Source organism: Triplophysa rosa, unplaced genomic scaffold (assembly GCF_024868665.1).
Source record: "Triplophysa rosa unplaced genomic scaffold, Trosa_1v2 scaffold122_ERROPOS1645957, whole genome shotgun sequence".
NCBI classification, from domain to species: domain Eukaryota; kingdom Metazoa; phylum Chordata; class Actinopteri; order Cypriniformes; family Nemacheilidae; genus Triplophysa; species Triplophysa rosa.
Genome location: NW_026634121.1, coordinates 6,817 through 19,317, shown reverse-complemented (window position 1 = coordinate 19,317; position 12,501 = coordinate 6,817). Strand labels below are relative to the sequence as shown.

Here is a 12,501-nt window from a genome sequence, read left to right as displayed (position 1 = left end):
TCCAAATCGCTTTAAATGATATAGCAGCAGATCAGAAGTTAACACGCACGTGTAGCTCAAGGTGTATGTGATGCTTATTTACCGTTTAGCCGTTATGCCGATCATTTTCATGACAATGTTTCAACGATCTTTGACTGATCGTAACTCACATATGATTACACCACACTTTAACATGTGCCTTTTTCGTCTTTTAATGTTCTATTTGCCTATTTAGAGCGCTATCAATGATGTAGCAGCGCCTACGTTTACATTAGTTTAGCGGGGAAGATCCCAGAGTTGCCAGATTTGCGTTAAAAAAATCTGCCAAATGGCCATTCAAAGCTAGCGGTGTTGTGCCGAAAAAAGCACGCCTGCCGTGAAAGGCACCCCCCGTCGCGGGAACGCGCATTTGCTGAACTTCTTCAAAAAATAGAAGGCAGAAACTGCAGTGCTGTTTAAATCCACTAGACGTCCTCAGTGTGTTAAATTACAGCAATAAGCCACTCGAAGCAGTTATAAAAGGCAATTGCTTTTATAAAACGGTTACTGCATACGCGTAGCATAGTTTCATAAATACAAATCAGGCATTTTATAATTTTATAAAGCAATTATTATTAAAAATTATTTTATAATTTTATGAAGCAACACAAATCAGGACCAGAATTGACCGTTTTATAAATTACTTTTCGTATGGATTCCAGCCAATAAGCTTGTAAAGTGACATACTGTGTAACAATGTACGTGCACAGAGCAATTATACTGCATTTCATGACAAATCACCTCATTTAAATGAGCCAGTCTGCCATATAATGCACCCTCCCGTATCTCTCAATAGGAACGTGTCACAAGCATGCAACTCACCCCATTTAAATATATAAGTCCTATAACTAAAATCTCATAATTATTTCATGCTGAGGCGAACACGAGCAAATTTAAAACGGGGGTGCTTTTCACGGCAAGTCTGTCTGCCAGAAAATGCACCCTCCCGTATCTCCCAATAGGAACGTGTCACAAGCATGAAACTCACCCCATTTAACTATATAAATCCTATAACTAAAATCTCATAATTATTTCATGCTGAGGCGAACACGAGCAAATTTAAAAGGGGGGTGCTTTTCTAAAATGCACCTCTCCCGTATCTCCCATATTTAGGAACGTGTCACAGCATTGAAATCTCACCGCCATTTAACTATATAATCCTATAACTAAAATCTCATAATTATTTCATGCTGAGGCGAACACGAGCAAATTTAAAAGGGGGTGCTTTTCACGGCAAGCCTGTCTGCCAGAAATGCACCCTCCGTATCTCCATTAGGAACGTGTCACAAGCATGAAACTCACCCCATTTAACTATATAAATCCTATAACTAAAATCTCATAATTTATTTCATGCTGAGCGAACACGAGCAAATTTAAAGGGGGGTTGCTTTTCACGGCAAGCCTGTCTGCCAGAAAATGCACCCTCCGTATCTCCCAATAGGAACGTGTACAAGCATGAAACTCACCCCATTTAACTATTAATATCCTATAACTAAAATCTCATAGATTATTTCATGCTGAGGCGAACACGAGCAAATTTAAAAGGGGGGTGCTTTTCACGGCAAGCCGTCTGCCAAAATGCACCTCACGTTCTCCAATAGGACGTGTCACAAGCATGAAACTCACCCATTTAAATATATATATATATATATAAGTATATGATGCTAAATGCATTTATTGTTGTATATTATTATTAAATTGCCGTACCAATTAATGTGACGGCAAATTTGTGGGAGCCCCATTAAGACCCCTGAATTCGAGAGGGACGACTACACGACGTTAACACTTAAAAGCACAACATGGATCCAGTACTATACCAGATTATTATGGATTACAAAACCAAAGGCCAGTATTCGCCAAACATTTCAAAGAAGGATAAAAATGAAATTAGACGAAAGGCTTCAAAGTATGTTCTGGAAGGTAATTTTGGTTAGGATTTATGGTTTTGTCTAAATAGGCCAAGGCATTGTGCTCTGAATATTATTGTCATCGTCTAAAAGCCTAACGTTACTCAGTCTGATATATTTCCGATGTAAATGTATACTTTATTTTTATAGATGGAGCACTGCACTACTTGAAAGGTCCTGGTAAAGCCATCAAAACCAAAGTGGTTAGAGGCACGGAGGAGGCTAATGCCATTTTTAGGGATTTTTATGACAGTTCCACAGGTGCTCACACTGGACAAAAAAAGACCAGAGATGCCATTTCAAAAAGGTTTTTCTGGCCTGGGATGTCTGCTGACATCGACAAATGGGTAAGTGAACACTGGATTTTAAGAAAATATGCACTTTTTATTTAAAAATTAATTCGCCCATTAAATCAATTAAAGAAGGTCACAAAACCTTATGGCGCCATGATAAACGAAATAAATACCTTTACAAGGCTGCGTTTGTGGAATAAGCCTTTGATATATTTTAGAATAAAATAAATAATTTAAATGTACAATATTAAAGATCGGGTAACATGCTGTTTCATGCATTCTGACTTCTTTACACTGTTATACGTGCTGGCTTCTCATGCTGGACGTATGACGTAGTGTTTCTGTGCTTGATACACGCCTTCAGCACTCCGACTTGTTTCGGAAAGTTTTTTATAAGTATGGATCCCTTTCTAGTAACAGGGATCTTATTCCTTTTATTGGGCAACTATCCCGTAAAAGCACGGCAAGGCGAAAGAACGCGCCAACCGAGCGCCAAGTGATACCCGCTTGCCATCAAGATTATCTGCAGTTTGATTGGCTGTGAAAAAGTTAGGACAGCCCATTGAATTTTATGTTTTTCTATATCAGGACATAATAAAAAAATCTGGCATTAGGGTGAAATTGCTGGGATGTCATTGTCCACACCTGTAAAGATTGACAGCTGTCTTGAATGTCTGCTACTTGTGAATAATCTTCCTCACTGTAGAACGATGGATTTCAGATTATTTGAAAATGTCCGTATTACCCTTTATAATTTTACTGAAAATGTATTTTCTAAATTCACTGCTGATGTCTTTCTTAGCATTGTGTTAACACACACCTGTATGTTACACACCTGCAAACTGCCAAAACGTCTGCTTTAGTAGAGGTGCTCACACTAGCTGATGATCAGTTTATCAAAGGCATTGTGTCTAATCACTACTGATCCTCTTAATCCCTATGGAAGTGATAAGGGTGTCCTAACTGTCCTTACTTTTTCACCCATGGCTTTTTCATTTTGGCCTACTTTTTGTTAATTCAATAATGACATGGTGTAATATGTCATGTATTGTTGTTCATCTGAGATTGTATTTTCCCAATTTAAAAGGCTGCCATGGCCCAGATGATTTTTTTATTATTCCCTGATACGGAAAACCAAAGAATTCAATAGGGTGTCCTAACTTTTTCACATGACTTTATATATACTGTATATATAATAATAATAGTTAATAATTCATTACATTTATTTAGCACTTTTTTGGGTACTCAAAGCACTTTACATGGAAGGGGAGAATCTCCTCAATTACCACCAATGTGCATATTGCGCCAGAACGCGCACCACACACCAGTTTATTGGTGGAGAGGAAACAGAGTGATGAAGCCAATTAGTTCACATGGGGATGATTAGGAGACCATGATGTAAAGAGGCAAATTTATATATATATATAAATATATAATGTGTGTGTGTTTTAAACAGGTGTCAGAATGTGCAGTGTGCCAGGCAGCTGGTCATATTATCAAACAAGAGGTGGAGTACACCCCGATAAAGGTAGGTAATGTATACACATAATCAAAATCCACTGTATGTTGTTTTATCACAAAACATATCTAACATACAGATATAAATACACTGCATAAAGGGCCCGGCATAGTCAGAGCGTACTAGGGTACAGATCTGTACTAGGGGGTAAAACGAAGCCCAACCCTAAGAAAATATATTGACGTAAAGTAACCATTTAACCTGTATGCTATCGCAAAAGTTATTGTTACATTTCTATACTTGTGTCAGTGTTTTATTCACTGATTTTAGCTAGATTTCTTGCGTGCTACAACATATACGAAACGTGTTTGTAGAGATGTTTGTCCGTTTAGGGCTACTGTACAAAACATAGCGACGTAATTTTGCGAATTCCGTCTATGTAGCCTGCTCTGTATGTAGATAAAAATAACTTATTCTAAGTAAAACAAACATAACGGTTCATTATGTAAGGTCTTTATACACCTATGAAGACATTGTTTTGTATATTTTATTGCATTTCTGTCAATAGATCCTCCAAAAAACCCCATTTGCTCCTTTAACCCTTACAGAAAAGACACGAAATTCACACATGCAAAAAACACATGTGATCACCTGTGATATGTGTGTTTTTGGACACACACTTAATTATGTTTTGAATTTCTATGTTATAAAAAAATTGATTATGAACTTCTAGCAAGCTATAAACCAGAGCCTTTTAGTACCAGGGGCCAGATGCATAAACCACTTAGACTAGAGTAGTTAGTCATCTAATTTATTTCTTTACTAGTCATACCTTTTTCAAGTCAATTACATAAAGAGGTTGATTGGTCTAATTGAAATATATAAAATGAAGGAGGCCTCAAATATCTAAATACGACTAAATATAAGAATAAAACCGCCTGTAGGTGGCTGCAAGGCACTGCTCTATTGGGATTACTTAATGGTTAATGTTCAACCTTTTCTTTCAAAAACACAAATACACATTCTGGTTTTCTAATAATAGACTTTCTCTTGAGAAATGCATTAACTGGTTTGCAAATCTTAAGGATGATTCAAGAAATGTACCTAATTGACTGAGAAAAAATTTAAGAGGACATACATAGGCTACAGGCCAAACTGTTTGTGCAAAGGGGTACAGTGATGTCATTAAGCACAACATTCCTGAATCAACATCCTTTTTGATCCTGGAGCAAAACTTTTTTGATTTGAGGAATAAGTTTACAGTTAATATCAATTTTAGGCTATAACCAATGCTGTGAATAATCTCCAATAAAATGAACAAACCACGACAACAGCCATCATATTTTTGTGCAATTCCTTATTTGGTAGCCTACATAAATTCAAACAGATATTAGTATTAAATTTTTTTAATGTCCAGCATTGGTTATTTCAAGAAAATGATTCAAACAATGGGTACATCGCTAAAGACAGATGGATTTAAACCTTTTTCTGATAACATAAGAATTTGGGGAATAAAGTAATGATTTGTATGCCAAATGATATCAAATGAACCTTTGAAATATGTATACATCTAAGGAAAATATATATTTGTGTCATCACAGAAAAACATTTAAATTGGATAAAATAGAGCTTTAATTTGCTGGTGAAAAGAATTATAAAGTACTTGAATTTCACTTTCAAAATGTTTCAGCAAATGACATTTGGGATTAAAAATGACTGGGGTCTTTAATTTCTAATTAATTTCTTAAAAATATTCTGTCCATTTATCAAGATTAGGAAATGAAGAAATATGCAGCAATGTGGATGTGCTGAAATGATAAAGTTAAAATATAACTGCTTCCCCCTTTTGCTCAAAACAATCACTATATAACAAGAGTGTACTTTGTTCACTTACTTTATAATCTCTTTTTATAGCACTATTTATTTAGTGAGTGCAAATTGTAAACTAAGTGTTCTTCTGCATCCTTTGTTTAAAGTGTTTGTTAAATCAACAACTAAATTTTCATTTTATTTGCCACTCGGGAGATCGTAGAATCACCATACTGTACATGACAATAGACTTTAATCACAAAGTTACATCTATTACTGGGATACCAAATGCATAGTACATAGTCAAACCGAAATTCGAAATTTTGACAATAAACTGTCAAAATAAGCCCAATTATCTATGATGTATCTATAGCAGTAAATGTATGTATGTGAAAATAAGAAAAATAGACAGCCCCACACGCACGTTCTCCAGACGCATGGCAGACGCACGTTCTCCAGATGCATGTTCTCCTGACGTAATCTACATGTTAATGTCTTACGTGACATCACCATGACATCTTTATAGCATGTCTACGTGATGTGAAGTTTGCATGTAAATCTCCATATAAAACAAATGTAAACTTATAAGCATGCTTACACGTGTGTTGTCTGTCGTGCTTGTCAGTCTCGTTCGCCAAAGAATCAAAGACTCAGTTTGAGCGCCATAACATGTGGTGATATGTCTCCACATGGGATCATATGTTCTTCACGTCACGACATGTTGCACGTCATCCCAAATTCACAGACAAATGTTCCAAAAACAGACATTTCACATGTGTTTTTTGCACATGTTAAACACATATTGTACACATGTGATCAAATGCGAAAAAGATGAAAGAAACAGGTGAAAAGCATGTGTCGTTTCTGTAAGGGAAGTCTTTACACGCTTTCAATGTGTAAAGGAAGAAAGGTCTGAATAATTTTCTTTAAAACACCAGCATGCTCACAAACATTTTATCCAGAATGATGATATGATATATATATTTTTTTATTGTTTTTTTCAGGTTACACATCCATTTGAGCTACTTGGAATGGACCTGATAGGTAAACTGAAAACCACAAAAAGTGGATATCAGTACATCTGTGTCATGGTGGACTACCAGACTAAATGGCCACAAGCTTATCCTCTTCGCAACAAAACAGCAGCTGAGGTGTCTGAATGCATTATAAAATTTTTCCATCAGTTTGAGGCTCCGAAGAGGATACTGACAGATCAAGGCTCTGAGTTTGTGAATGCGGTACTTTTCAAAATGCTTTTAATTTTAATGTTTTAATCTATGCTTTCCTATTACAAACATATTTACCCTTTCTTTACAAATTTCTTTCAAAACCATATTTCAATATTTGGATAATATAGGTTAAAATAGGGTTTATGTCTTATCTTGACTAAACTGGTTAGCAGGTCTCATTACATCCGCTTGTTGGAAAAGGTTTTAACAGCAGTATTAACTATCAGCAATATCTATGGATTTTTAAGGTAATCAGTAAACCTAGTTAGGTGTTTCCATTTTTAGGCGTTTTATGCTGATGTAATATTCAAAGTCTGTGAGTCCGGTTTTTTATTTTTCTTCTCAGTCTGTTTGTGTGATCTATTTTCATGACCTTTGGTAGCTCATTTAAAGGTATTTTGAAATGGCTTTTTACTTAATGAAGTGTGTACAAAAGACTTATTCCAGAAGAGGTCTCTATGAGACCTGTTTTCTGATTTCTGCATGTGAGGTTCGACATTAAGCCTATATGTTCTTTGTATTAACAGATAAACAAGAATCTATGTGCCATGTTGGGAATTAAAAGGAGCCTTTGTTCTCCTTACCATCCTCAAACCAACGGACTGGTAGAGAGGATGAATGGTACCATACAAAGGTAAGACAAATCTTTGATTTAACACAAATGCATTATAAAACTTAATGTACATAATTTTTATTTTTACCATGTGGTCTTCAATTTAAAGCAGCAAATGCAAGTGGGACCATAATTATAAAATAAATCTGTTTCGTAGATTCCTATTGTCAGTTAAAATTTTGTTTTTTGAGCTCTCGTTAAGCTGGTGGGAAAAAAAACAGAAAATTGGGACGAGTACTTGGAAGCTGTCATGTTTGGGTTGCGGACTAAAAAACAAATAACAACTCAGTTTTCCCCATTCTTTTTGATGTTTGGGAGAGAGGCTCGGTACCCAACAGAGGTGCCAGAAGACTTTATGGTTGGTAAATTAATGTCTAAACATTAGGGGTGTAACGGTATGTGTATTCGTACCGAACCAACACGGAGCAAATTCCACATGGAAGTGATCATTCCTATGCCCTACTCCAGGGTTCGGCAACCTAAGGAATGCGTGCCACTATTGGCACGCTCAAAGGAAATTAACGGCATGCCAAGAACATGCAGTTAAATGTTATATAAATTCCAAAAGTAATATTACTTGTTTAGTTAAATGTTTAAGCCCAGTTCGAGTTCCTATGACAAACTACATATTAATCCTTATAATCAAGTTTAGTTATTGAAGTCAGGCGTTTGCGCTCATAAAGTTAGTGCACAGCCAGGTCCTATTGAAGTAATGGTGCCACACTAAAAGGTTGGTCTGTATGCACTCAATGTAGTAGAAAGTAAACACGATAAGAGAATTGTTCTTCAAAAATGATTCTAATGTTACGGTAAGAAGATTACATATACTGGATAATTATATTGAAAAAAAATAGTTGATGCGGCACAGTGATTATCAAGAAAAAAGTTAAAGACACGCCATATCAAAAAGGTTGCCGACCCCTGCCCAACTCCCTTTGAAGGGCAGAGACCTTCGAGTTTAGACTTTGGAGTGAGCAGGGCATGTGCATGCCATTATGTAGACATTTGGAATGCACATGGCAAAATGGAGCAACGTAGTTTCCTCATTATCTGCAGCTGGCATGTTCCATGACAACGCAGCATGGTGTCCGTTAGCAGAAGTCGAAGGGAGTAGGGCATAGGAATGATCACTTCCATGTGGAATTTGCCCCGTGACGGTTCGGTACGAATACATGTACCGTTACACCCCTACTAAATATAATTTTAGGTCTAACAATACAAATTTGAAATCATGAAATGAAAGAAACAAAAATGTGTTCACAGGTAGACAGCAGTGTTGAGGTTGTTGTGGCTGAGGAAGCTGTTTCAGAGGACATAAAGCGCCTTGATGAAATTAAGGATATTGTTCATGGCAATATCACCAAGCAGCAGGAGAGCACAAGGAGGCGAATGAAGCATGGTGCTCCCAAACCTGCCTTAAAAATAGGAGACCAGGTGTGGAGACAAAATGTAAGAAGCCAACAGAGAAAAGGTGGCAAGCTGGAGGCAAACTTCCTTGGCCCTTTCACAGTGATTGCACTACAGGGGAAAAGCGCTGATCTGCTCAGAGAGGATGGTACTGTTTTAAAAAAACTTAATGTAGATCACTTAAAAAATGCTAGGGTGAAGCTGCCCCGAATTCCTCATAAAATAAAACAACCACTGGCCTCAGCAGCACCAGTCTCACCAGCAGCACCACCCTCTGCAGCCCCAGACTTTATGGAAGCACCAGCATCCTCCACCCTCTCAGCAGCTCCTGACATAACAGCAGCTCCAGCATCTGCAGCACCACTCTCCTCTGCAACACCAATCTCCTCTGCAGCACCAGTCTACTCTGCAACACCAATCTCCTCTGCATCACCAGTGTCCTCTGCAGCACCAGTGTCATCTGCAGCACCACTCTCCTCTGAAACACCAATCTCCTCTGCAGCACCAGTGTCCTCTGCAGCACCAGGCCCTGTCTCAGCAGCACCAAGCTCCTCGGCAGCACCAGGCCCTGTCTTAGCATCCATCTTAGTTGAAAAATGTAAGTAGTAAGATCATGAAAAAGTAAGACCTTTTTCAAAAAATTTTTTATATAGTGTTATATAGTTTATACAATGTTGCATCATTTCAAAGTAGCTTTACAGGAAAAAAGAAAAACATTGAAAGAGATAGAATACAATACAGTACATTGTATTTTAGAGAGAGAAACAACATTCTAATAAAGCAATGCTAATGGAATATACAGAACCATAAACTAATCTAATATCACCTTGACTCCCATGATATTTTTTATAATGTATATTTTACAATATAATGTACCACTGTATTTTTTAGATTTGCATGAGGCATGGGCAGGGAAAGATGTGCATGTACTTCTTTCCAAAGTTGGCCCATACAGACTGTTTTATTATGATATTTTGAAGATTCGTCCCAACAGGGAGCTTGAGAGTGAGGTATCCCTTTTTTTTATTGTATTACATTATGACTTTCCACTCCCTAATGTCTAGCATTTAAACATTTACAGTCACTACACACTGTATTACAACACAAAGACCTTAAGTCATGCCAGGAAATTCAGCAACACTTCAACAACAATATAGTTGATAATACTACAATGTGTCTAACACATAATGCTATTTGTGGGACAATTTGTTTTTATAGGTGATCAATGCATATTTGACAGTTCTTGTTCGGAAATACAACAAGTTCAATGCTAGTGAAGCAGCTGTAATTGACAGCTATGCAATGAACGCAATCTGGAAGGGAACCTTTGGAAGAATCCGGGTCTGTACTGGATTATAATAATTTCACATTTTGTTAATGATGCAAATATGCACTTTTTGAGTAAAAGTGATTTTGTATTTCTTGTGACTACTTTCAGATTGATCCAATGGCACACAAAATTATTGTGGGAATTGTGAATGAGCACCATCATTGGATGTTGGTGGTGAGAACAAGAGCATTGCACAGATCTCGCTACTTCAAGCTCTTTATCTTTAGTGATATATACACTCCACAAAATTAGCCATTTATTAAAGAGATAGTTCACCCAAAAATAAAAATTCTGTCATAATTTCCTCGTCTTCAAGTTGTTTCAAATCTGTACACATTTCTTTGTTCTGATGATGTAACGTTCACTGATGACAAATCCAAGAGGAACAGGAGTTAAGTAAAAAAGGTTTAATAACAAAAGATGTAGTCAGGAACAAAAAGGTAATCCACAAAACATGAACGGAACAACATAATACAATCCAAAAACAGGGAAACATCCAAGGGAACAAATAACAGGGTAATCCAAATAAATCCACGGAACATGGTACGATACATTACATTAATACTCGACAAAGAACTGAACTAAGGGGAGAAATTAAATAAAACAGATAAAAGGGCTAAACAGGTGAAGGGGATGAACTAGACGAGGAAGAGGTGAAAACAGTCAATGATGAGGGAGCGTGGGAAAAGTAACGTTCTTTTCATAATATTCATTTAGTTTCACAGGTGAATGGAGTCCCTGCAGAGGACTGGTCTGGTTCTCATGGTTTTAGCTGAGGATTTGTGCAGATGGTCGTCTAGTTGACGAAGTCTTCACAGGCGATCTGTCTTTAAGACACGTCTAGTTGTCAGTGCTGTTGTGGTCACCTCCTAGTTTGAATTCGGATTGTATCCAGGTGACTACTGTGATCATCTGGATTGGATTTGGACCGGATCCGGGTGCCTACAGTGGTCATCTGGACTGGATACAAACTGGACTACGGTGACCTTCCTAGTGCCGGTTGACATAATGCATTGCTTGTGCCATTTTGCTAATCAAAGTTCTCTTCAGTTTGCAGAGAACATTTTACAGGGGGAGGCGATAAATATTCACACTTCACAGAAGGCAGTGGACAAGTTGAGGCTTGACATAGCTACTTCCCTCCTCAGAGAATCAGGTCTGTTTCGTTTTTTTTGCTCAGCATGTTAATCACCTCATGTTGTTGGTATTATGCATTTAATACACCTATCATAAATATTCAGCTCTACGCTAGTGAAATTGTATTAGTCTGAACATATGTGTTGAATACTGTTTGTCTTAGCAGATGATCTAAGCAGCCTGTGCTTTTATTGTGGGATGGAGGACAAGGGTAAAACACAATGGGTGAGTTATTCACATTACAAAATGTACAAAAAATGTTTTTCCAGTTTTTTTTACGGTTGCAGTAGTAATTACATCTTTCTACATCATCTATTAATGCAGTCATTATTAATGTTGTGCTGATTTTGTGTAGAAATCTGTGATTACTCTCTATTGAACAAGGTGTGATGTAAGAAATTACTATTGTAGTCAGAACACAACATTATGTTGTTGAGAACTTCCAAAATCAAAGAAATAGTAAGAATATTAAAAGTCAGTTAATTCAGATATCACCTATTTTTAGAAATACCCTATAATTCAAAACATGTACCACTACATGTCACTGTTTTCCCAGGTTTGCTGTGACGGATGTGAAAGGTGGTACCACCATGATTGTGTACAGAGCCCTCCAGTGGATGTGGTTTACTTGTGTCCTGCATGCCAGTAATAGTGTCCCTTGCTGCAATATTTTATTTATTACCTGTGCCAAATAGTTTATGTTTAACTTGTGTTTGTCGAGTTATCTTGGAAATGTTTATTTTNTGCACTCAATGTAGTAGAAAGTAAACACGATAAGAGAATTGTTCTTCAAAAATGATTCTAATGTTACGGTAAGAAGATTACATATACTGGATAATTATATTGAAAAAAAATAGTTGATGCGGCACAGTGATTATCAAGAAAAAAGTTAAAGACACGCCATATCAAAAAGGTTGCCGACCCCTGCCCAACTCCCTTTGAAGGGCAGAGACCTTCGAGTTTAGACTTTGGAGTGAGCAGGGCATGTGCATGCCATTATGTAGACATTTGGAATGCACATGGCAAAATGGAGCAACGTAGTTTCCTCATTATCTGCAGCTGGCATGTTCCATGACAACGCAGCATGGTGTCCGTTAGCAGAAGTCGAAGGGAGTAGGGCATAGGAATGATCACTTCCATGTGGAATTTGCCCCGTGACGGTTCGGTACGAATACATGTACCGTTACACCCCTACTAAATATAATTTTAGGTCTAACAATACAAATTTGAAATCATGAAATGAAAGAAACAAAAATGTGTTCACAGGTAGACAGCAGTGTTGAGGTTGTTGTGGCTGAG

The 12,501-nt window shown here is 37.2% G+C and overlaps 1 protein-coding gene across 1 annotated transcript; it reads left to right on the top strand.

The window, feature by feature from the left end:
• Positions 1–11,073: 11,073 nt before the first annotated feature.
• Positions 11,074–11,876, top strand: LOC130549480 (uncharacterized). Its single transcript, XM_057326698.1, has 3 exons — positions 11,074–11,221; positions 11,369–11,427; positions 11,759–11,876. Exons 1-3 carry the CDS (start codon positions 11,074–11,076, stop codon positions 11,849–11,851), a joined length of 300 nt encoding a protein of 99 aa, XP_057182681.1. The 3' UTR covers positions 11,852–11,876.
• The last annotated feature ends 625 nt before the right edge of the window (positions 11,877–12,501 follow it).